This window comes from Pyrus communis, chromosome 14 (genome assembly GCF_041283825.1).
Source record: "Pyrus communis isolate YQ-2024b chromosome 14, ASM4128382v1, whole genome shotgun sequence".
Taxonomy (NCBI): Eukaryota; Viridiplantae; Streptophyta; class Magnoliopsida; order Rosales; family Rosaceae; genus Pyrus; species Pyrus communis.
The window spans coordinates 13827717-13854996 of record NC_142578.1 but is presented as its reverse complement, the minus strand read 5'-3'; the positions used below and the strand labels follow the sequence as shown (position 1 = coordinate 13854996).

The following is a 27280-nucleotide window of genomic DNA, read 5'->3' as shown; positions in this document are numbered from 1 at the left end:
AAACGATCATCTAAAATGTTGTGAAGACAACATAACTACCCAAAACGGAAGAAAAGCTAACATATTTTTCCGTATTCAATGAGATGTCAAGATTCGAACATTAGCCACAAAAAACCAAGAATGCTCACATCACACGTGTAATGAACACAATACTGCCCAACTTATGCTCTGATACCAAATTGACACACCCCGGCCTGGAATGTCCGCTAGGACCCCGAATCGAGCCGTGTTGGCCGACACCTATAAGGTGACGAAGCCATGAGTGTGATAATGTAATAAATGTGAATAAATTAAAATCTAAAAGTGGTTAAGTACATAAGTGTGCGGTGAGCGGGTTTGGACCCATTTCACGCGTGATGCAGAGCATAAGTATAGTACAATAAGGTAAGATAATTATTATACCATCATAAGAAGACATTTGTACTGAAAAGTGCCATGAATCCTCGTCGATACTGGAGGGTACAAAAATAGAAAATTTGAGTGAATGAAACAAAACTTTTCAAACCAATTCCAATTACCAAAGACAATAACCCATTGCTGTAACACCTGTATAATTCCCATAAAATAGAATACATATCTATCTCAATCCCATACACAGCATAACAAAGTCCACATGAATATCATGCCATAGATCTCAATAAACATATATATCTCATTGACATGTTAGTTAGAGTCACCTCACGTGACCTGTACGGCTAAATCAATATCACATCAATCAATGTTAGCACATATAAGTCGGAGTCACCTATAGTGACCTGTACGACTTATTCATAGCTCATCACATATCTCATTAATCATTGCTAGCACATATAAGTGAGAGTTACCTTTAGTGACCTGTACGACTTATTCATATCTCATCACATATCTCATTAATCATTGCTAGCACATATCTCATCATATATCTCATCAATCATTGCTAGCACATATAAGTCGGAGTCACCTATAGTGACCTGTACGACTTATTCATATCTCATCACATATCTCATCAATCATTACTAGCACATATAAGTCGAAGTCACCTAAAGTGACCTATACGACTTATCCACAGCTCATCAAATATCCGTGTACACGAGTTGGAACCACCTCTATTGGTCTGTACAACAGGACTGGGTGTAAATAAGTACGCTCAAGTGTTACGATCACGTGAAGACTATGCGAATAATCGCGGGTCACCTACGAGTCAGAACCACCTATAGTGGTCTGTACGACAGGCATGTGCATCTACCTTGGATCTAAGGTGAGCGTAAGGTGCAGGAGGTGAACATCACGTGAAGGACTACGCCCTGGCCACGGGCGGGAGCACTAACACGGGGGTGCAAGTTTATGAGCTCTAAATGCATCTAATACCGCATGTATGACTCATAGGCAACCAGTACGACGGTGTCGAAGTTGCCTATTACATAAATGTAGTCATGCCATAACCCCATCATTTCAATGAATACTATATACTCACCTGAACTTACCTGTGCGTCATGCGTTCACCTTTGCACTTCAGAGTGTTCACAATAATTATGTGCAAGTAATATACATATGGATATGCCAGGATGTAAATCTGAAATTCAACCATATCATAATATTTCCAAATATATAAACATATATACAAATGGCATAAAATGCATAAGCTGTAATGCCCCACTCCCGAACTATTTACCTTCAGAAATAATTATTGGTGATAAGATACTAGTTTAATTAACTATCATTACTAACTATTTTTCACTTCAATGTTACGATTCTTCACACATTGATTTATAACCAACATTTCACCACCAAAATATAAGGTTAAATCTCACATTTTTCACCAATCTCCCTCACATTGCTCAAATCCCCAACAATGCTATTGTCCCAATTATTTAGTCTCAATTATTATATGGTTGCATCCAACGTCTCGTTAGACTGCCTACGTACCCTAAACAGGGATCAAGCCATTCGTAGTTCACATTAATTATTTATAAGTACATGCATAAATCAATTTAGAAGGAAATGACCCACTCACCTGGAGTCCACGCTATGATTCACTAGCACGCACATCGAAGTGTCCCGAACGATTGGCACCTATAACAATTATCGAATCACATCTCAAAACTCTTATCAATAGAATACATAATTCGCATAAGGCACACCCTCAAAGATATTCTAAAATAGTTCAAGACTCATTGACCACAAGTCAATCCTCGATCAAAGATTGACGGTAAGGTCCACAACCCTGTATAACTCGATCCGGAAGATCGGCATATCAAAATTCCAATCCACAGCTTCCAAAGATCCACATTATGTTTCTAGAATAACATACTAAAATTTCATTTCGATCCAACGATCGGATCTCCGCCAATTTCCAAAATTGATTAGCGGTTAACGTTTTATTTTTATTAACTTACAAATCTAATTCGGGAAGATCTCTACGTCGGATTCCCATTCTGTAAGTTCCTAAATTCTTCAATTATTACGTACTACAATGTAACAAAGATTGGTGACGACCAATGGTCGGATCATCGATTTACATAAATACCTAATAACGTATTGTAGAGAATTTTGGTTCCAACGATCAACCTACGTCATTCAAATATCAAAAATGAATTCAAGACATTCGACATAGCCTAAAAATAGCATTGACGGCCCACTAGCCACACGCTGCCGCACGTGCCGCCGTGGGTGGCGGTCGGCCATCCCGACTCGTTGGAAAATCCAACTATTTCCAAAAATTCTCAAACTTAACAGAAATGAAGATCTCAGTGAGTGGAGAAACTTTCATACCTGCCATGATGTCCAAAAGTGGACAGAAGATAGTTAATTTTTCCCACAAAGCCGGCGCGTACCTAAAGCTTCCCGACATCGATTTGTTGTCTACGGTGGTCCAACGGGGTCAAGGTTGGTTGGGATTTTCTCCTGGGATGATGGGCTATAAAGCCCAAGTGGTGGCATCGGCCATTTCTTTGCCGATTGGCCGAAAAATTGAAAAAAGTGGCCGGAGCACTGTTGATTTTCGTCGACTTTCGTGGCCTCCAACCGCCACATACCATGGTTAATCAAGGTAGTTCTTGGGTGAGTTTTGTAGAGGGGAATGAGAGCTTCAATTTGGGTGGTGGCATCGAAAAACTCCACCGGAGTTGGCCAGAATCAGCCTTGGAAAATGGGTGGTCACACAGGGTTAGGCACGGGTGCACGGGAAGCTTTTGGTTTTTTTTTTTTCTCCTTTTCTGATTGGCTCTCACTCCTCTCCCTCTAATTCCAATTGGTTCCTTGACCTTATACTTGATTGGTCCTTCTTATTTGTGCCTAAAATCTGATTGGCCACTTTGCCACAAGGTGGGAATTCAAATAATTTATAACTAAACTTTAAATAACCATTTTCAAACGTCCATAACTATACCATTATAATCCGGACTCGTAAATGGCTTTCTCCTATGCGTTCACACCAACGAGTACTACGAGGATATGTTAAAAGAATAAGTCATACGGCTCTCTAGACGATGGTCACCGGAAGTCAAAATCTTTGCATGTAGGGCATTTTCGTAAATTCACACTTTTAAAATAAAATAAAAATGTAAAATTTGGAACGGGTTGGCACACCAGCACTAGCTCTAGATCTAGTTTAGGTGCGATACTAGACATTGTTAGTGAAGAACAAAAACTTGATTTTTAAACTGATGATAATTTAGACTTTGGAGATTGGAACATCCCCAAGGTTTCAAGAAAAAATATTTACAAAAAGAAATGGTTAGTAGCCTCATTTAGAAGTGAACATCATGTTAAAACTGTTGAAAAATCATATGCTCTTAGCAAAGAACATGAAACTTGTCAATTGTTCTCTCCAAAACAAATTAAATCTCATAGGAAAGATGGTCATAACTATATCCACAGTGGCTTAGCTCAGATAGCCGTAATACCTTTAACACGTAAAGGCCTTAATACCTTTATTTTGTTGTGTCTCCAAGATGCTAGATTCACTAATTTTAGTGATAGCATACTTGGAATGATCGAGTCGAGTTTATACAATGGACCTATCCATTTTGATTGTTTTTCAGACCTTACCATAAGTCTTTCAGACCCCCATGCTGAAAGCACTCACTCTTAATATCAAAACTTCAGGATACCAAGTCCTTGAAGGAACACAGCCCTTGGCCTTAATGTACAGAGTATATTATAAAGTCACTAGCACAAATATGAATTTTCAAGCTTTAACCAAGAGTCCTAGAGACCATACTCTTTTAATTCAAACCAACCAAGAAAATGCAAACATTAAAGTTCCTAGAACCATTAGGTGGTCAGATATCAGTCTACCTTCAAATTGGTGTCTAATTAATGAAAGTAAGCCAGTAGTTATCCAAAACAGTCTAGTTAACTTAGACAATATTGAACAATATTTTGATGGAACGATTAAAATCAATTTTGATCGTCCAGCCAGAAGATCTTGTGAGTCCACTCACTCACATAAATCATTTGCTCCTAGCAAAAATTCATTTTCTAGATCCATACCAACTAATAGGATGGGTCAAGATCAAGAGTTAATCAATTCAATAGCCAATAGGAAATTAAAGGCAGTAGCCTCTAGTTCGTCTGTCACCTAGCAAGAGTTAATTAATGACTTAATTAACATCAAGCTAAAGTCAGTAGAAACAACGTCTCAGGTTACACATTTAGTCTACCAACCCCAAACCCAAGACCAAGGAGAACAAACTTCTCCAACAGAATCTGATTTTGATGCAGGACAGATTCATCATCAACTTTTAGTTTTAAACAGACCTTTTAAACCAAACAGGAAAAAGCTCAATGCTGATATTGAAGCTGAAGAGAATATTCCAAGGAGAAATATTTTTAGAAATAAATATTCTCAAGAAGAAAAATTAGAAATTCATAAAAAATGGAAAAATTTTATGGAAACCCACAGATTTGAAGTATTTTTCTTCGATTATGTTGAAAAGTATAACTAAAGAAAATTGGCTTAAAGAAGGCAACACAATTGTCTCCTCTAGTCATCCTCCACAAGAAACAATTTTAATCACGACTGCTAATAAGCAAATCCCTGCTACTCCTTTTAAACTTCCTAAGGAAGATGCAGGAGTTAAACCAATCATTGAACAAAACAATTTTATTAACCAGAGTCTCCATACCATTGGAAAACAGTTAGATAAAATTGAAACTAAAATTGATAAACTTTCCCAGCCAAAGTTGTTAATTAGGGAAAACCCCCTAGTTAATTTCCCATAATCCTCTTCAAAGGCAAAAGGCTTGAAAACAATTTCCACAAGTCAAACTTTTGACCAAATGTTATCGGAATTAAAACAAGAAAAGACAGTTCATGTCTTACAACATCCCAATGATTCTTCATCAGAAATATCTCCAACCTCCTCTGAGTCAGAAGATGATTCAGATTCCATTTGAAAAAGTTGAACAAGCTTTTCAAAATCTTGAACTCAAAAGGATTACCAATAAGCGAGTCAACCCAACATCTCTTACCAAAAATTGGTATCCCAGGCCAACACCTCCGGATATCCAGTTTGAGAAAAGAAACATTCAAAACCAATTCTCAGTCTCTTTTGATAAACTCTATGAATGGAATATAGATGGTTTGTCAGAACAAGAACTTCTCAACAAACTCCAACATATCTCTATGGTTGCTAATAGCTATATTACCAATCATAATCTCAACCAAACACAAGTTGTCGACCTTTTGGTCACTGGATTTATAGGAATGCTCCATTCCTGGTGGGAGAAACATCTCACGGAACATTCCAGAAATGAAATAAAAAACGCTATTAAAAAAGATGAAGAAGCAATACTAATCTTTGATGAGCAAATTGGACAAGGAGTCCCATATGCAGTCAATACATTGCTTTTCACAATAATAGAACATTTCATAGAAACACCTAGCAATGTTACCTCTAGGATCCATGACCAACTCAGTAGTCTGAGATGTCCTACTCTCAGCGACTTTAGATGGTACAAAGATATGTTCATGTCTAGAGTCATGCTTAGAGAAGACAGTAATCAACCATTTTGGAAAGAAAAATTTATAAATGGATTACCAAATCTTTTTGCACACAAAATTAGAAGTGTCTTAGTTAATGAAGAAGGTATCATACCATATCTCTGACTTATGGAAATATAATTAATATTATCCAAAAGGAAGGCTTCAAAATGTGTATCGATATGAAAATTTCAAAACAAGTTAACAAAGACAAATCCATAGCCAAGTATGAGCTAGGAACATTCTGTGAACAATACGGATTACCTCTTATTGCTCCTTCCAACAAAAAGAAAAAAATCTCAAGTCTATCACAAGTACTCCAATAAGTACTCAGGTAGATCTTATCCCAAGACAAATATATACAAATCCAAAAATAAACATTTTGAAACTAATAAACTTTATGAAAAACCCAAATCCAACAAGTGGAATAGGAAACCCTTTGGAAAAATCCACTCCAACGAGTGCTTCCTTATATATATAAGGAAGCACGAACCCAAATCTATTACAATATATAATGTGGATGCTAATTGCTGTGTGATTTATATATAATGGCATATATGAATCAAATCTATATGCATACAGAGATAGCATTTTTGGATTAACTGTTTTTGAATTCTCATGATTTTCCATTATGAATTCGAGGTTTTGTTTGAATAAAACACACTAATGTATACAAGAAAATATATGAATAGATGAATAAACATATATATGTGAAATATGTTTTGGCTAGAATCGATATTTTGCATATATGGCGAATACGTATACATTTGTGTAATTTGGATTTTATGTTGTAATGATCTTATTTTCATTAGTCAACCCAAATTAGATATTGTGGCGATATATGTTTCTTGCGTTTTGCTGTTTTTTATTAGGCTGGTAATGTTTTGATTCCATGCATAAAATATAAAGTATATTGTTATTTGGACTGTGCTGATATGCAAATTTCCTGAATGAGATTATGGGTTTCTTTATCATACTATCATCGTGCATATACCATTGGCACAACTTGTAAAGATATTAATTGTATGTAGAAAAACCATATAGATTCTTGTGAATTTTTATTCCATGTGAATTTATATCGTTGTAAAACATCTGACAAATAGACTTTTGTATCTATACCTAGTATGGAATGATATAGATTGTTTGGTGAACCTTTTCGGCAAAAATTCATATACGTGCCAAGCATGAGTAAGCTATAAAATCATATTTTGGTATTTGTTACCATATAAAATTTTTGAATTGATCGTTTAATTAAGGGCTCAATATCCTAGTGTTCCTTAAGGTGAAATATTGATTTTGAGGTTTCTTGGTTTGAAGATATTAATACGTTGTCTTTTCCGTCTTAAGAGATACTAATGTTCATAATTTGTTTTTCTAGGGATTTTGCATCGACAAGATACTGGTTGAGGACTCTATCAATGATTCTGGTTCCATGGGTATGTAATGATGGCGACCTGCGTCAATGATTTAGGCTCGAGGAATCTGGGTCCAATCGATGAGTACGGCTCCAACAATGCATATGGATAAACTCAATTCACTGTTTCATGCATGATTAATTGTTATGTTATATGTATGATAGTTTGATGAGTTAGAGCATGATGAATTAGGGCCCTTTTGCTATCCCGAATATGCTTGACGGTTCTAATTTATGTGTTTAAGTCTATATGCATATATATGGATGCATTGTTGTGTGTTGGTGCATGAGTGCGTAATTTCTCTGTAGGTTGTTAATTCAATCAAAGTTGTATAGATCGCAAGTATAAAAGATTCAAATGCTAGTTATGTTAATGATTTGAATTCCTAATATACATATTTACTGATTATGGTGATGGTTACTTAATGCATATATGGATGATTTCTATTTGGAACATGTCAGATCTATTCAAACTTACGAATGTACATAATGCTATTTGAATGAATTTAGCACGTGGTATTTTGCATGTGAAGGGGTTTGGCTTATTGTGTCCGCGTATATTTATGCGGGATGCTTGACTTTTTAGAGAGATAAAAAAAAAACAATTTCACTCTAATAGAATCCTGATGCTTTTATTAGCATATATCTGGTTTAATATTTTCATGATGATAAGTATATCTGTCACCTTTGATTATGTGATAGATATAATCGTGATATGTGATAGATATAATCGTGACCTCATTATTTGACCATTTGGCATTTGTGTATATATATGAGCGTTACAAACTTGTATATTGTCACGCATGTTTTAGACATCTAAAGTTAATGTCTTTTGACAAAAAAAAAAAAAAAAAAAAAAAAAAACGTTAATGTCTGTTATTGTATTGACTATTCGTAATGGTCTTAATCATTTTTGCCATGTGGTTTTTTGTTTATTCGAAAGAATGTACTCGTAATGTAATTGATTTATTATTGTCTATGATACGTTTATTGTAATGTGAAAATCATGGAGTTAAGATCTTGGTTCGTGAATTGAATTTTGTGTTTTTACCTAATTGTGTTTTTTGTTCCTCTTTTGTGTATTTGAGATTTCAATTATGATGCATGCTTCTGCTACGATGTTTTAATTAAATTAACAAATAGGGAGGAAGATAAACTTTTAGTCCTACAAGGGAAATAATTGTCTTGATTATCTTGCTTTAATCAATACATATTGTTGTGATATATATCCAGGCATTATTCTTGTTTGACGAATAATGAACCAGTTAGAGCATTCCCACCGTTGGGTTTGGCTCGGGGGACAGGCTCCAAAACAAGGGCCCGAGGGCCGGTGGGAGGGCTCCAGCGTGGGCTAGCCCGATGGAAGGGGGAGGCCCGAGCTCCGGGCCCGTGGGGGATTGCCAGCCCGAGAGCCCGAGGTGGGCGTGACGTCAGCGCAGTATTTTTTTTTTTTTTTGTGTCAGGCGCGTGCACCCCACTCGCGCGTGGGGGCGTGTCGCCTACACAAAAATCAGAAGAAAAAAAAAAAGAAGTTGTCAGTTACCGTTGGGAAGCCACGTGGCTTCCCACGGTGCGTTAGATCTCAACGGTCACTTAATTTGGACCGTTCGATCTCAACGGTAAAAAAAAAAAATTAAGTCAGATTTAATATCCACCGTTCGATCTGAGATCAACGGTGGATATTAAAATGGTTTATAAATTAAAAAATAAATGAAAAAATAGTTTTAAAAATCTGAAAAGTTACCGTTGTGACACGTGGCACAATCGGAGTGTTGGAATTCAAATTTTTTTATATCCAACGGCAGAGATTAATTAATTGAATAAAAATTTTAAAAAAAATTGTAAAAAATTCAAAAAAATATCTGAAAAATCTGAAAAAAATTGTAAAAAAATTGTTTTTACTTTTCTATAAATACCTTCTCATTATCATCTACCTTACACAACAATTTCATATTTTCTCAACTACTTTCAATCACATTCCTTTCTTTGTCTCGAAGTTTGAATCCATTTTTTTTCAACAAAATGACCACTGGTGCAGGTACGAATTGGTCGCTTATTGAAGATGTTGCGTTGTGTACTAGCTGGGTTGAAGTTACTCATAGTTCGCTTACGGGTAATGAGATGCAATTGCGAGAAATGTGGAGTCTTATTCATACCAATTTTCTTGAGAAAATTGGTGGGAAAAGAACCAAAGAATCGATTAGTACGTGGAGAGACGCCTTGGCACAAGCTAGTAGTAATATTCGAAGTGGGGAAAATTACTCGGATCAGGTAACAATATATTATTTATTTGATACCCAAATTTACATTATAATTATTTGTTTGTATTATTTATTTGTTACCTACATAATTTATTATTTATTGTTTGTATTATTTATTTGTTACGTACAAAATTTATTATTTATTGTTTGTATTATTTATTTGTTACCATCATAATTTATTATGTATTGTTTGTATTATTTATTTGTTATTTATTATTTATTATTTGTATTATTTATTTGTTACCTACATAATTTATTATTTATGGTTTGTATTATTTATTTGTTACCGACTTACATTATAATTATGTTGTTTGTATTATTTATTTGTTACTTATTTTCATTATAATTATTTATTTGTATTATTTATTTGTTACTTATTTTTATTGTGTAGGAATTTTAAGCACAAGCTTGGTACGCTGCCAAAACCAAAAGCAAAAATAAATCATTCAACCGGTGGGAATGTTGGAATATTGTCAAAGATTGTCCTAAATTTAGAGTTGTGCCAGTCGGTCCAGAAGTGCACATGAACAGCACCCCTCTACACTCTACACCCGATCATGTTCATGAAGATGATGCAGAAGAAGTGCCCGAAACGCCCCTCCCTGAACAAGCATCAGGTTCGACCCATTTTCCAATTAGGCCTCAAGGTAAGAAGGCTTCAAAGAGAAAAGGGGGTGCTTCCAAGAATGATTATGCAAAGTTCATGGAAGAACTTACTCGCCAAGGTGAATTGACTTTGGCGAGGGAAATGGCGAAAGATGAGGCTGATAAGGCTAGAGAGGCATCAAAAGCAGCAGCTGTTGAGAGAGAATTTTATGCTAATGAGAGAGAAAGAGAGCTACTTAGGCAAGAAAGGGAACATGTTAGAGAAGAAAGACGGGCTCAACAAGATCATGAGATTATGAACATGTCTTTAGAAGAGAAGTCTCCAAATTCTAAATTTTTTTGGAAGTCAGAGAAAGCGGACGTGATGCGAATGAGGCGTGCAAGAGAAACGATAGCAAGCCAAGGTGGTTCTAGCACCGCAAGAGAAGATCATCCTAGCACCACAAATTGGTTAAGTGATGATGAATAGAGTACTTTTTGTAATCGGAGCCCATAATTTTCCAATCACTTTGGGTTGTAATTTATTATTTATTGTTTGTATTATTTATGTTGTTTCCAATTTCTTGAATATTTATTCAAATTAATTTGGTAAGTTATTTATACTAAGAATTACCCTCTGCCTCCTTGCTTTCCTCACGACATGAAAATTATTAACAAACCCTCTGCCTCCTTGGTGAGTTATTAACAAACCCTCTGCCTCCTTGTATAAAATAATTAAAAGTCCATGACCATGACCATCGTTCTAATTAAAAGTCCTTGTATAAAATAATTAAAAGTCCATCGTTCTAATTAAAAGTCCTTTACATAGATTAAAACCCACATGAAGTGTGACTCTGTTTTCTTCTTATAATACATATACTAAGAATTACATAAACATAAACATAAAAAAATTACATATACTAAGAATTACATAAACATAAACATAAAAAAATTACATAAGCATAAACATAAACATACTAAGAATTACATAAACATAAACATAAAAAAATTATATAAACATACCAAATAATAAAACACACCAAATAAAATAACATAAACATACCAAATTCAAAAAAACACACTAAATGAACTTAATTATCTTCAGCTTGTTTCAATGCCCACTGGTGCTCTATCAAGTCAATTTGTCGGGCATTGTGCATGTCTGGCATTTGAAATGCAGTATATCGTTGAATGAGCCTTTCATTGTAACGTCCATCCCTTTGTAATGGCTCATGTTGCACGGGCTCATCGGTGGCATCATGAGCACAATATATACGTGTTCTTGAATTGTTCATCGGGTCTGGCTCATATTCATCAACAGCTTCATAATCGTACTCATCTTCCACAATCATGTTGTGAAGAATGATGCATGTCATCATGATGGATCGAAGCGACTCTACATCAAACAATCTAGCAGCACCCCTGACGATCGCCCAGCGAGCTTGGAGGATACCGAAACAACGCTCCACATTCTTCCTGCACCCCTCTTGACAGCTTGCAAAGTGTTTTTCCTTTGCACTCCGCGGACGTGGCACTGTTTTGACAAATGTTGACCATCGCGGGTAAATGCCGTCAGCTAGGTAGTATGGCCCGTCATACATACGTTTGTTGACCTCATACGTAACTTTTGGTGCTTTTCCTTGCAGGACATCGTTGAACACTGGGGATTGGGCAAGGACGTTGATGTCATTTTGAGCTCCTGGGACCCCGAAAAAGGCGTGCCAAATCCATGTATCAAAAGATGCCACCCCCTCTAGAATGATACTTTTTGCTCCTTTTCTGTCCCCGTAAGCGCCTTGCCATGCACTTGGACAGTTTTTCCACGTCCAGTGCATACAATCAATGCTTCCAATCATCCCAGGAAAGCCACGCATCTCCGCCTTCTTCAACAGCCGCTCCAAGTCCATGTGTGTAGGTTTGCGGAGGTACTCAGCAGTGTAGATAGATTCGATTGCTCCGCAAAACCTCATCAGGGACTCAAGAATGGTTGATTTCCCCATCCTCGTTATCTCATCCACTTGGTCTGCAGATGCTCCATATGCAAGCATCCGCAAGGCAGCGGTAATTTTTTGCTCAGGCAGTAGACCCATAGCACCAAAAGCATCTTTCTTTTGCACAAAATAAGAATCATGGTTGCAAACAGCAATCATGATTTTGTTGAACAAATGTCGTTCCATTCTAAAACGACGTCTAAAGTACGTATCAGGGAATGCACTATTAGGAACAAAATAATCATCCAAGAGTTCCATACCTCGTCGTTGCCTGCTTCTATCAAGGTTTCCGGAACGGCTGGGCCTGCAGATCTGAGCCGCACCTTGGATGACTCGACGGGAATGTGAGGCTCTGCCCTTTCTTACTTCGTCATCTCTCCTTTGACGCTCCTCATCCTCTTCCCTCTCATTTCTTACCCCCTGGTGATTGAACATTGCTTCTGATTCGTTAAACAATTCTTCCTCTTCCTGATTGAATTCCCACATCATCCTTGAGGAAGAAGAAGAAGACATTGTAAGAAAGAAACAGAAACTATGAATAATGATACAGATTTTTGTGAATAAGGAAGCAGAAACTATGAATAATGATAGAGATCTTGAGAAAATTGGTGTGAGATTTGTGAGGATGGATGGTGGATTATATAGAGGATTCAGAAAGGATTAGGTTGTACATAATGCCACGTGGCATGCCGTCATTCGTTACAAATCTGATGGAAATCTATCCTCAAAGATTGTGAACGGATTATGACATGTGGCATGCCGTCATTCGTTAAAAATCTGATGGAAATCTATCCTCAAAGATTGTGAACGGATTATGACACGTGGCGCGACGTGATTGGTTAATAATCTTATCAGAAATCCATCACCAATAATTGTATTTTCAGATAACGACACGTGGCATAACGAGTACGATTAAAAAATTTATCAGAAATCCATCCCCAATAATTATCTTTTTGGATTTTATGACAAGTGGCATAAACGACAACGATTAAAAATCTTATCCGAAATTACAAATAAAATTATTTTGTATTATTTAATAATACTTCGAATAATGACACGTGGCGCAACGAGAACGAATAAAAATTTTATCCGATATTACAATTAAAATTATTTTGTATTATTTTATAAATAAAAAAAAATACTAATATTTTATTGCCTATTGCCAGGGCTATTGAAGTGCAACGGTGGAGATGCAAATTCTATTACTAGAGCTATTTACTGTTTATTAAGGGCAATTACTGTTCATTAGGTGGATTGAATAGTGCATTGCCAGGGGGAGGGCTCCAACGCTGGAGTTGCTCTTAGGATCAAATTGAATGCAAATATTATGTTTGCTTTTTTGTTCTTGATCATAGTAGAAACTAGTAATTTTAGGTTTACGTGAGCTAAGTTTCCCCAGATGAATGAGATTGTCTTTTGATACATAAATTGGTGCATAAGGATTTAAGCCTATTGATCAAACTAAGATTATGCATTATCAATTGAGAAATCAAGAACCAATTGGTTCATATCCCTTATTTCTTTATTAGTTGTGTAATACCTGCACCATATGCTCAAGGGGGAGAATGATATGTTCGAATGTGAGTATAGATCTAAGGGTATTTAATTCTTATGGTGCTATAAAATCGTTTCTAATTTGATAAGACAATTGGTGGAATTGTAATATTAATCATTCATGTTGTTCCTTATGGATGTTTTAAATTTTTTGATTAAGCAAGTTGTTGAACGATGCTCATGTTATTGATTATGTTTGAGTAATGAGCTGATTGAAACTAAGTATTGTGTTAATACTGAGTTTGGCATGGAAAACGTGAGCATACAATTTTGGCCTCTTGTGAAGTTATAATTTATTTTGATGCTTATAAATCGAATTGTGGTTTGATTAAGCAATTGGTTGAATTATTACTTTATTACTCATTTTGTTTGAGTACTGTGGAAGTTAGCAGAGTCTGTTGTTAACTGAATCTTAAAATTATTATTGTTACGTTTGGTCAGATGAGTGGGAGCGAATAATTTTGGCTTTCCCTATAAGCGAGTCACATTTTTATATACAGATTGGACATCAGTAATCTTGAACCAATTTTGCATTATGTAGTGATGTGTATTTAAACTAACCTAAATAATAGATTAATTTAAACTAAATTAAACTCGCAAGCACATGAATCATGATCCCACAAGGATTGCTTTAACACCAATTTAACCGATTAGTCACACTAGACTTAATTAAACAAACAAAGAAAAATTAAATAAAATAATTGATTAAGAGTAAAATTAACAAGAAAAGGAAAAGATAATTAATTAAAATAAACACACGACACAAGAAAGCCTAAGGTTATGAATCCACCAACAACAATCCTATTCACTTTTCCTATAGCCAACTACTATCCAATTACCATGCTAATGCTAAAAGTTGTTCTTGCTAAGATATAAATTAATCTATGGTCAGACATCAACTCTTGTATCTCTATATGATAGTTATACCCTATTAGTTAGGCATACAATTAAACACATAAAAACCCATTAAGCGTAGAAGAATCATGTTAACCTAGTAGGACTAGCTTGATATTGGTCATCCTCACTAGTTTGTCCACTCTTCTTAATCTTAATTCCAGTAAAACTAATTGATTGGTCATCCTCATCGATTTATATAAATATCTAGATGCAAAATTCCTAAGGGTGATCAGTCATTAGAAATCCGAATCTAGAATAAAATACACACAAAGATTAAGAATATAACATGACATATAATTGGATATCAATTAACAAAGTACTTCGCAAATATTCATGTCATGGCTTCATCATAAACCTTAGAAAATAACTTACACATAGAAATAAAAATAAAAGAAAGATAAAACCCGGAGTCCGTGGTAAAGCACGTCCCTAAGCTCTTCTTCGCGAATCATGGAGATGGTGTAGTATGGCGTGGTGGTGATGTGGGGGATGGTGTAGTCAAGGTTCTAAAAGATGCTAGGTGCTAGTCGGGCGGCGGGCTAGGGCCTAGCACCTAGGCGGGCGCTTAGGCAGACTAGGCAGATTTAAGTAAATCTATTGTATTTCATGTAAATAAGTGTCTATTTATACTTAAAAAATATATATAATTTCATCATAAACTAGAAAATAGAATGACATATATAATATGAAGTATTGGAATATAATGGAAACATGGGGAGCAAACATATATTGTGTGTTTATTTAAGTGTTCAATAAGTCTCTTACAATTTATTGGAAACAAGAAAATGCAAAAAGAAATTTATCTTTTATATCTAAGTGAGTTGCAACCTAGGCAGGTGTCTAGGCGGGTCTGGGTGGGTTAGGTGGGTGCCTAGGCAGGCGCCTCTGCAGGTCTAGGTGCCCTTTCTTAATTTTCAAACGCTTAGGCATTAATCAGGGCGTTGGCCAGCCGCCTAGCGCCTAGGTGGGGATTTTTATAACAATGGGTGTATTATGATGGTCGTCTCTTGAGATATATAAAGGCCTTATAGTTATGCTGGAAAACCCTAAAAAGTTTGGTAGAAACTCTCCTAAAATAAAACAAAATCTTAAACAATTAATGAAACAAACTAGGAAAGAATCCTTCTTGGTTTGGGAAACATGTCATCTGACTTGGACGCCAGTTTTGGGGTCGATTTAGCTTATGGAAAATTCTGTAAAAATTTGAGAAACATAGTTTTATGTCTTATCTTTCCAACCATATATCACACACCACTATGTCTTATCTTTCTAAGCATATATCGCACGCCACTAGGAAAATCGAGAAAGGGTCCAAATCATCATTCTCCCAAAGCCGTGCAGTACTGACGGAATTGCAACTCTCTCGGGATTGATTTCTAAAACTAGAATGAATGGCTCCATGGAAATTATGAAATTAGAACACAATGATCTTCAGCCTCTTAGCGTCCTTCTCCAATTGGCCTAGCATTAAAACTCCTCCAAATAGTCAAATTATCAACAAAAACGTCCTGAGTGCGTAGATTGGTTGAAACTGAGAAAAGGAAAGTAATAAGGTTCTTTTAAGACCAATTCCTTAACAAAACGTAGGGATAATTAACATGTAATAATAAGAAATAATGGACATAATCATGTAGCAGTGGAGGTTTTTGGTTCTATGTTTTGAAATGTATGGATATATTGTATATGATAGAGAACTTTTTATACAAGACTTATGTGATCACTTCTGTAATAATTTGATTAGTTGTGTTTGAAGCACATATCATACTAAAAAAAAAGAATGTTAGAATATGAGTATAATTGTGGGTGCTAGAAGCCAACTATAGTGTTTCAATTGGTATGGAAAGGTCTACTTGTATAGTTTATAGTTTTCTTAATCAGTTCAAGATCAAAACTTTAATTAAATCTTGATACTTAGTACTCGTAGTTGGATTGGAATTGTGTGTTTGTTTCCTACGTTGACATTAATAGGGAAATCACGACAATTGTTTCAATATAAATAGTGGCCTCTGCTCTCACAAAACATACGCTTGATATTTAACGAACACATATTGTTAGTTTGAGTACTTTTGGTTTTGCTAGAGAGGAGAAGGTGCATCGTTTAGAAGTCTACTTTGACTTCTTCTTCTACTACTTCTACCGTTTAGTTTGTTATTGTGTTTATCGAATTGTGATTTTAACGTTGTATGAATTTGTGGTTCATGAGCTTAATCTCTTAACTTATGTTTTGATAAGTTTAATCTTACACTTCCTACCCTCAATCTCAAGACGCAATTCAAAGCCACCATGTTCAGAACCTTGTTGATAATCACCCAACATAATCTACCACCAACATCATTGATATTGTTCAACTTAACCACCTAATGGTAGGTGTTGAATTTTATTACAAAAGGCATGGGTGATATTAGCCTATGGATAATGCTAGGGAGACCAAATTTCTATACCAAATTTGCAAACCAAATGATGTGTCACCAATAGGAAATAAGCATGTGAATCAACACTTAAGTAATAATCCAATCATCAACATCTATATCATTTGGTTTACAAAATTTGGTTTAAAAATTTGGTCTCCCCAGCATTACCCTAAGCCTATTAGAGGTGGAAACTCTCATGTATTAATTGTATATTACTTTGTCATGTGACCAATGTAGGTTCCTATTCTCCAACACTTTTATGCTACATAGAGAAATGATGAAGATGGGTGTGGATGAGAGATGATTTTTCTTGGTTGGGTGAACTTAAAATTGAGTTACAAATTGAGAAATTTAGTGAGGAACTTTTTTAGTTAGGTGAACTTAATTTGAAGTTGGGTACCTATAAAGACACCCAACTAAAATAAAGGATATTATTTGCACTAAGGGAGTGAATTTTTTGTCAAGAGATGAAGACATGAATTTTTTATAATATTATTATTTGTCGAGCTTGAACGATTGAACCGAGCTTAAGTCTACCTTGAGTTGTCTCGTAAAATTTTTGAGCTGCTCACAAGTTTTACGAGTCGAACATACAAATACTAAAGCTTAACTTGTTTATTAATCAAGTCAAACTAAGCTTGGCTTGGTTTATTGACAAGCCCAGCTTCGACGAGCCAAACACGAGCCAAACTGAGCTCAACTATTTTGAGTTGATTTACATCCCTAGTCACAGTTAGCCCTAAAATTGACAAAATCAGTCACCAGCGAAAGGGCTAAAGGGAACCGGGCTAAAAGAATCAAGTTAAGTTTATCCATAAAGCATGCAACATGTAACCCCAAGGCAAACTAAGTTTGGCCCCCAAAAGCAATAAAATAGAATATAGTCCTACATGGTTGGAGATGAAAAAATTTAGCCCTAAAGTGGTCTTTAAAATATTAATTTTAGAGGGCTAAAACACAGACAAACAGTACGTTAACCCTCTTTGACTAGAAATGACCTAGTTAAATCTCAATCAATCACTTGTGAAAAAAATGTGCAGGTGATCAAAGCTAGTCTAGTATCCAGGGGTGGGTTCAAAAAACCGAAAACCGAAAAAAAATTGAACCAAACACCGAACCGAAACCGAACTAAAAAAAAAACTGAATGGAAATGTTTTGGTTTGGTTTCCGTTTTAGTGGTTCAAAAACTGAACAAAACCAAACTGAACCGAATTAAATATAATTACCTTTATTTATGTTGGATCTTATTTTTTAAACTCAATTTCAAATCAATTATTAATATAGTTTTAGTCTCAAACACGTTGAAAACTTCAAGCCAAATAGAAATCCCTAGACCAGCTTGGTGGTTGTGGAGTCAGCACAAATAGAATCCAATCCAACGGCAGAGACAGGAGAGGAAGAAGGATTGGGAGCTGATAAACCAAATACCTCATTTTGTTGAAATATCATACATGCATGTTTCCTTGGTGGATCATCATCATCACACTCACCATCTCAATGAACACCCGCATATTCCTTCATGTGAATTTTCAGATTAAAAAAATTATTTTAAATTTTTATGAAAAATAAAACCAAACCATAATTAAACCGAATCAAAATAAATCGAAAACAAATTAAATCGAACAGAAATTTCGGTTCGGTTTCAGTTTCTGCAAAAAACTGAACCGATTAAAACCAAACACACCCCTACCAATATCCAAGCAGCTGAGCAATTGATGAATTTGAAGGGGTTCTTCTTTTCAGTTTCCAAATAATAATTGAACCTTGGAAGTTGGAGCAATACCTATTCGGTTTAATTAAATTTTCACAAGTTGAAAAGCCTGCAGTCGTGTTATTGCATCAGTTGCATTATCCTCTCCTCCTATACATAAATTGACAACACCAACAGCATATGTAATATGTTACCGATTACTAGCTAGAGCATTGTTTTGAACCATATGGCTGAAACGAGTCGTCAGAAAAAGCTTCTTTATCATGACATGGCGACGATGATTATCGTAGCGCTCCGTATGGCAGTGATGGCGATGATGACAACGAAGACATGGGATGCGACTGTGGCCTTTCACCTGAGAAGCTCAACTAAGGACCAAGAAAGATGCTTCTTGTTTTCAGTCTCTAGCCAAGAAGGATGAAAACCAAGGTAACCGTGATCCTGATAGCCGTTATGGAAACCATCTAGGCATGTATATATGAACAGTAGCAAGTGATAACCCATCATCAGAGAGTATTTAATCAATAATTGCTTATAAAGCAAGCATGTCAAGCTAAAACAAATGTTGCAAATGTCTATTAATTTTCCTACAATCTCTCACTAAAATCTCCATGTTACAACAGCAATAATAATAAAAAAAAAAAATTGATTAGTTTGATGTATGCCCTGCTGCGTCTTCCTCTAAGTACGTCTGTGGTGAAGCTTCGTCACACTGCAGCATGCATATGATACGTACCTTATTCTAAGCACCGGTTACAGATACACCAGGAACGGATAAATTAATGTCTGGGGACGGCCTGTGTTCTGACTTGAGATCTGCACCATTCCAACCGGCATTAGTGGATACAACACTGGTGCCGTGCATTTGGATCATGCTTTTATTTGCTTCTCCTCCGTGGCTATGTGCCGGTAAAGGGGATATTGCATTCAGTCTGGATTCAGTTTCAGGTTGTGCTTGAGAGACGGGAGTTGCTGCAGTGACTGTATCTGGAGCACTTGAGATTGGGGAACCTAGTGTATTCTCACGATAATGCTTCCTGACTTTATGTGCCTTGTATCCATTTGGCATGAAGCTTCCAACCACAATCTAACCATAAACAACACACACCTCTGTCAAAAATGGATTCGATTTTCGCTTTTAATTTTTTTTCACCAGAAAGAACTCAATCTAAGAAAATAACTAGAAATAACACAACCTTTCTAACAACAGTTTAAGCAGACAAATTAGTTTCGTTAAACTGGGTAGTGATAAACTATAACACAAGTCAAAAGAAATTGGCGACTGTGCCTATCCCTAGACAAATCATTTATTGGCCTGTGGGAAAGTTAAAACACATGACCGCGCGTGATTGACTTGGAATAATGCCACCTCGGTATCCCAAGTGCAGGTAACTTTCTCTCGTCCCTCCATTCATTTTACATCATTAGACTCTGAGGGTGCTCAAGTATAATGGTACAGCAAATGAGGGGATGTGAAAGGAAGGACTTTACTTGGATAGGGCTCGCAGCAGTTAGCACACCGGCAATGCCACCACCTATTACGCGACCGTCTGGGCCTGCCAACGAGACGCTCAAGCCACCAGTTCTACTCCTTACACCACCAATCTCAGTGACGGTAAATGACCCAGATAAAGACAGTAACTCAAAGCGTCCCTGAAAAAAATTTATGTTTTAGAGGATGCTAAACAAATCCAATCCCCTAATGACATACAAACTGAGCACAATAGTAGCAGGAAAAAAAAACAGCATTAAATAGCAGAAAGCAGCAAAACCGTTGTTAGTTCGTTATCAATCCCGAAAAGGTTTGAAAGATTCATTGCAATTTTAATTTGACTTTCTCAAGCACCATGAGGCTAAAACCCAAATCCAAAAGATACAAGTTTCTAAGACATATTTTTCTTTTGAGGGCAAAAGATAATTTCATTCATATAACCACGACAAACATAGACGCACACGTGAACATAACTACAGGCTCTGAAAAAACCTTAACCGGGTAAAACCCAGTGGGAAAAAGCTCGACTACGGAAAAAGACGCCTCACATGTTGGTGGGTGACAAACCAGTTACAGACTCGGCATGATTATAATCCATTAACCATAACTCCCGACATTGTAGACTAAACCGAGCTAGATGATGAGCGATACTATTTGCTTCCCATGGAACATGACCCACCAAAAAGTAAAGGGAAAAAACCCGAGTGATGTTGACAGAAAGAGAAGTGAGATGATACCTCATATGTGAGAATGCCACCAGAAGAACCCGGTTGGCGAATGGTAACATTAGAAACAGCTCCATTTGCTGAGAGAACGCAAACGCCTCGACCCTTGTGAGAAATTGAAAATATTTTGCTTGCAACATCCTGCATTTCCACAATTTTTGTGTACCCTTTTGTTAGTTTTTTCATGCAACCCCAAAATCTAACGGTTAAAAATCCCATAGTATAGGATACTCCGAAATACCAAAGAATTTTCGCAGTTGACGATCGGCGAATAGAGGAAACTTTACCTCCCCAGTGCTAACATTAACCACATGTGGTGTGAAGTCCCCACCAGCTGTGTTTGCAAACAACTCTCCTGCCAAAATCAAGTTGCAAATATTACACACCAAAATCTAAACTCCAATAAACAAAAATCCCAATAGAAAATTCAGATCTTTGACCATCCATAAGTGTGAGACTGATTTTCCTAGTACGCATATGAACTATTTAGCCAGAAAAGGACTGTTTGGTTGGTGAGAAAATGCAAGAAAACAAAAGCTGTGGACATTAACTCTGGTTATTTTTACAAATTACATATTTTAACAAGAAAAACAAAGGTTTCTTTTTCTTCTATTAGGTGGGTGAGTTGAGATTTATACATCAGAAAATGTGGAAAAAAAACATAAACACAACCGACAAGCAACCAAACCAAGTACCAACCACATAATCCTGTATTTCAGTCAAAATCTCTTTCCTGTTGCAGCATTTTCTCGGCAACCAAACAAACAAACACAGAGAAAACCCAAAAATCAAAATATTCAAACTTTTGTACTGGTAGTCCTTCCCGTTGATAAACTTACCCAAAGAAGCAAGAATCTGATAGTTGCCGGATCCAGAAGGCTTCCCCCTTCCTCTTTTGGAAGAAAATGAAAACTCAGACGATAGAGGGGATGAAAGATAAAACCCCGGCGGTGGCGGTGGGACAGCGCCACCCTTACTGCTTTTCTTATTACTATTATACCCCGGCCTCAAATTCCCATCTGCATCATACTTTCTGGGCCTCCCTCTCTTCTTCTTCCCAGACAAATCACCAGGCCCAACACTTGCTGCTGCTGCAACTTCTGCGACTTGGGTTGTTTCCGAAACAGGGGTGTTGTTGTAATTCTCCTCCGAGCTCACGGTGGCGTCCACGGCCGCCATGACTGCCATGGGCATACTCACCTTCTGAGTCACTGGGAGTGACTCGGTCTCCGAGTTGCCGGGTGACCCAGAAAAGGTGCTCTCCTTTTCCTCCATAACCAGAAACAGAGCAGGAACACAGAGTGAGGATTGAGCAGGAATTGAAGAAACTTTTGGGGGTTTGAGTCGAAACTTAATCGGAAGAAAAGGGTTGATCTGGAAATGGCGGCAGAAGTGTAGTAGAAGGTGGTGACATGAGAGAGAGAGTTTATACAAACTTCCTTCCCTCCATTAATGGAGGAGAAAAGGTTTGAAAACTGCTATTCTCAGATTTTCTTGTCTGGACTTGCACTGTCTCTCTCCTCAAACAAAATTACCATCAGGCTCTGTTTATCTATTTGAGAGTTGAGTTACGCTTTTACCCCTCTGTTTATCTTTCTTCCTTTTTGATTTTTCCATTTTATTTTCATGTTCATATTATTTTTGGTCAATATCAAAACATATTTGAACAAATATTTTCTTGGTTTGACAAATTTGATAAGGAAATATCTTAATTATTGTAATTTCTAATTTAAAGTGTTTTATTAACAATAAAAGTAATGCTAAAGAAATTATAAATTTATACCACATTGATTTACATCTGATATAGCAAGTGATGTATACAATCATTATTTAAAGAGATAAATTTATTAATTAATTTGTCACATCATATGGTACATTAATATGATACAAAAATTTAATCTCCCAAACTTTGTTCAAAAAATAAAGAGTAATGTTACATTTACCATCTAGTTGTATCATCTTTCTAATAGAGGTAGGGTATGCATGTGGATCACATATCTATTAAAGAGATTGTACAATAAATAGTAAGAATAACATTTTTGAAAAACAAGCTCAAAAAAATAAGAATAGTATTACATTTACTATTTATCTGTATCGTCTTTCTAATAGAGGTAAAGCCCAGTAACACCTGTAGGTTTCAACTCTATTAAAGAGATAGTACAAATAAATGGTAAAAATAATTTTTTTTTAAATAAATGAAATGTCAATAAATAATAAAACTAAAGGAAATATAAATACCAAAAGTAAGGTGAAAGAAACATATTGCAAATCATTTTTTATTTTTTTTATGAGGAGGCAAATCATTTGGTTTAGTGCAAGATCCTGAAAAAACGATAAAAGCCTTGCTTTCACCACAAGCTATTTTTCCCATTGATTCAAATATTGCCACTGCACGCTGCACACTTTATACTTTTTATTTTTATTGAGGAAAGAGAACTTTGACGATTTAAATAAAAACCTAAGAAAAAGGAAGGGCAATATCGGTAGCACGTTAGATGGCAATGAGGTCTTTGATGGGATAAAAATTTAAATTTGAAGGGTAATTTTGTAATTGCAAAGGACTTCTGCTGTTTTTTAAGTTTGGTGTGAAAGACCGGGAAAATTAAAACTTGTTTTGGAATTCTGAAAAAGAAGTCGCTTGGATTAAAAATGCGGTCAAACAAGCGCTGTGCTGTAAAAGCTATAACCTGCCATAAAATAGTAATATAAAAATATTTTTTAATTTATTAAGCTGCAAGAAAAGTTCAAATCCCAAGCTTACGTCTTCTAACTCTAAACCGTTTCTCCTCGGATTTCATTATTTCCAAAAACTCATGCCAATGGGCGCCTAAAGTTTTGATAAACATGGCCCTACCATGGCAATTCAAAGCTCAAACTGTTAAACTTGATAAATCGTGGATATCCGTTCGAATAGAATAAATTTAGAATGAAAATTCGTGTATGTTTTAAATATGGAGAAACATTGAGAATATTATTCGATTATAGTTTCAGGTATGGTTATAAGGGTTCCCGATCACCCGGTGGGTATAGTTATGGATAATCTTTGATGGTTAATGTCACATCCCCGCCCAGACCCCCATCACATCCTAGGCTCGACTCTACTGTAGCACGATATTGTTCGCTTTGGGCCCCGACCACGCCCTCACGATTTTGTTTCTGGGAACTCATACAAGAATTTCCCAATGCGTCACCCATCCCGAGATTGTTCTCACGCGAACTCGCTTAACTTCAGAGTTCCAATGGAACCCGAAGCCAGTGAGCTCCCAAAAGGCCTCGTGCTAGGTAGAGATGGGAATATACATATAAGGCATAGAGGATCCACTCCCCTAGGTGATGTGGGATCTTACAATCCACCCCACTTAGGGGCCCGACGTCCTCGTCGGCACACTCGCCCAGGGATTGGCTCTGATACCAAATCGACACACCCCGACCCGGAATGTCCACTAGGACTCCGAATCGACTGTGATGGTCGACACCTGGAAGGTGCCGAAGCCATAAAGTGTGATGATGTGGAAAAATGTGAATAAATTTAAACCTAATAGTGCCTAAATACCAGAGTGCGCTAGTGAGCAGGAATGAACTCACTTCACACGTGATTATAGAGTATAAGTAAAGTACAGTAAGGTAAGATAAAGCTTATACCATCTTAGGAAGCCACCCGTACAGGGATATGCCATGAATCCTCGTCGATACGGAAACTTTGCTACTAGAACCTGGAGGGGTGAAAAACAGAAAACGTGAGTAGGCGAAAACAAAGCTTTTCAGAAACCATTTCACTTACCAAAGGTAGTAACCCCTCGCTGTAAAACCCGTATAGTTTCCCAGAAAATAGAGTACATACATATATCGAAACTACATTCAAAATAGCAAAATCCACATAAATGCCATGCCAAATGTTTTATATTTAGAATATGCATTTAGTAGTTGCACATATTTATTTTTGACGCTGCGGACGCTTAGGTAAGTTCCAGGTGAGTTTATAGATTGTGGATGTGAGTTGCATGATTATGCCAAGATGTATCTATACCTTATAACCTGCACCCTGGTGTTAGTGCTCCTGCCCATGGTCAGGGCACAGTCTTTCACGTGATGTTCACATCCCGCACCATACGCTCACATTGGATCCAAGTTAGGTGCACAGTCCTGTCGTACAAACCACTATAGGTGGTTCCGACTCGTAGGTGACCCGCGATCATTCACACAATCTTCACGTGATCGTAGCACTTAAGCATATTTATTTACATCCAGTCCTGTTATACAGACCACTTTAGGTGGTTCCGACTAGTGTGCAGGCATACTTATTGAGCTATTGGTCGAGCCGTACAGGTCATATTAGGTGACTCTGGCTAGATGGATGAGCTATAGATTCAACCGTACAGGTCATATTAAGTGACTCCGGCTAACATATCATTTGCATTGATTTATATCACTTGGCTTACATATATTATGCTGAGATAAAGTGTCATATCTCGGCCTTAGCCCTCACCACAGCCCTGGCTCGACTCCACCGTAGCACGATATTGTCAGCTTTGGGCCCCAACCACGCCCTCACGCTTTTGTTTCTAGGAACTCACAAGAGAACTTCCCAATGGGTATTGCCCGGGCTGGGATGTGAAAATTTGGTATCAAAGCCAAATCCCTGGTCGAAATTGTGCCGACAAGGACGTCGGGCCCCTAAGAGGGGTGGATTGTGACATCCCACATCGCCCAGGGCAGTGACCTTATATGTATATTCCCATCTCTACCTAGCACGAGGCCTTTTGGGAGCTCACTAGCTTCGGGTTCCATCGGAACTCCGAAGTTAAGCGAGTTCGCGCGAGAGAAATCCCAGGATGGATGACCCGCTGGGAAGTTCTCATGTGACCAGAAACAAAACCGTGAGGGCGTGGTTGGGGCCCAAAATGGACAATATCGTGCTACGATGGAGTCGAGTCCGGGATGTGGTGGGGGCTCAGGTTGGGATGTGACAGTTAATTTGCAATTATGGATATGGTTAATTTTCATGGTTATAAGGCTAATTATAGTGTTTCCGTCCCCAAACCAAATTGTTGTCATCCCTACATAGCCCCATCCCCCTGTAAAATGATTTGCATGAAACGAGTTTAATGTGATGTGGCATTTTGATTTAATAACGCACTTTCATGTGCAAAGTGTTAAATCATAACGTTTTTGTAGCAGTAATTGCGTTTCATGTATGTTGACAAAAAAGAAACAATTTAGGTCAACAAAAGAAAAACATCAAGGAAAATTAAAAAAAATAAACAACTAAATTAGGTAACTTGCATATCTAGACATATCAAAGTTGGTTAGAGTAATACATTTTTTTTCATCACCTAAGTTTGAATACCTTCTATATTTTGAGTAACATTGATAGCAGTGTTGTGGATTTCTATCAATTTTCCACTTACATGAATTTCTTATATTATCATTTAGTATTACAGTTTAATAGTGTAACTATAATAGTTGTATAAAAAAATATAAAATTCTTATGTTATTGTAACTTGTGATAAAAACATGTTATTTTACTAATCTAATAATAAGGGCGCCCTAATAAAGAAGAGAAAAGAAAAGGTTTAATAAAAAATACAAAAAACAGAGGAAAGTAATCTGTGAGTAAGACCGTTGACGGTCAATGCAGTATTAAATATGTTGCAACGCTAATTCTGTGTGCCATCACTGCTGCTCCCTTTGCTCGTTAGACTTTTATGTCCGTACGTATGTAGCCATTTGATTATCATCCAATGTCAAAAATCTATCTTCTCTAGTTTTCTTGAATTAGAATGACAAATATTTTTATTTTTTATTTTTAAGAAATAATTTACACACTAGGATTTTGTTATGGTCAATCACTCCACTCCATTGTGTGTTCTTCGTTGATTAGTCTTTTATAATTTTAATTCAGGATAATTCTCACTTTACTACTCTCAAGTTTCATTAAATTTCTACTTTCATATTTAGGGGGGTGTATTCAATTAGGATTCTTAAAGAGTTTCAGGGAATTTAAATCTATAGAGTTTGAGAGGAAAAAAAAAGAAGGAATTCCAAGAGATTTTGAGTGAATTAATTATAACTTCCAGAGAATTCACATGAATTGTGAGAGAATTCTTTACATGGGGTTAGAGAATTGCAGAGAATTTGATCAACAATTTCCTTCTCATTACAAGCCAAAATTTTCATCCTACTAATACCAAATCGCAATACCAAGTTCACATGTAATGTTTTCAACTAGCTATCAAAATGAAAGAGGAACCCGATCGATTAATGTCAAATAAAC

The 27280-nt window shown here is 36.5% G+C and overlaps 1 protein-coding gene across 1 annotated transcript; it reads right to left on the bottom strand.

Moving 5' to 3' along the window:
- Positions 1-19282: 19282 nt before the first annotated feature.
- On the bottom strand, positions 19283-22533 carry LOC137713956 (AT-hook motif nuclear-localized protein 1). Its single transcript, XM_068453318.2, has 5 exons — positions 21846-22533; positions 21294-21361; positions 21019-21147; positions 20281-20442; positions 19283-19876 (listed from the first exon to the last, which is right to left on the bottom strand). The coding sequence occupies exons 1-5, from the start codon at positions 22279-22281 to the stop codon at positions 19532-19534; spliced, it is 1140 nt and encodes a 379-aa protein (XP_068309419.2). The 5' UTR covers positions 22282-22533; the 3' UTR covers positions 19283-19531.
- Positions 22534-27280: the final 4747 nt, after the last annotated feature.

Excerpts from the sequence above, each read along its gene's own strand:
- LOC137713956 (XM_068453318.2), bottom strand. The coding sequence starts at position 22,281 with ATGGAGGAAAAGGAGAGCACCTTTTCTGGGTCACCCGGCAACTCGGAG. Across the intron at positions 21,148-21,293 it reads TTAATGTTAGCACTGGGGAG|GATGTTGCAAGCAAAATATT; the intron begins GTAAAGTTTCCT and ends GTGGAAATGCAG. Across the intron at positions 20,443-21,018 it reads GTGGCATTCTCACATATGAG|GGACGCTTTGAGTTACTGTC; the intron begins GTATCATCTCAC and ends AATTTTTTTCAG.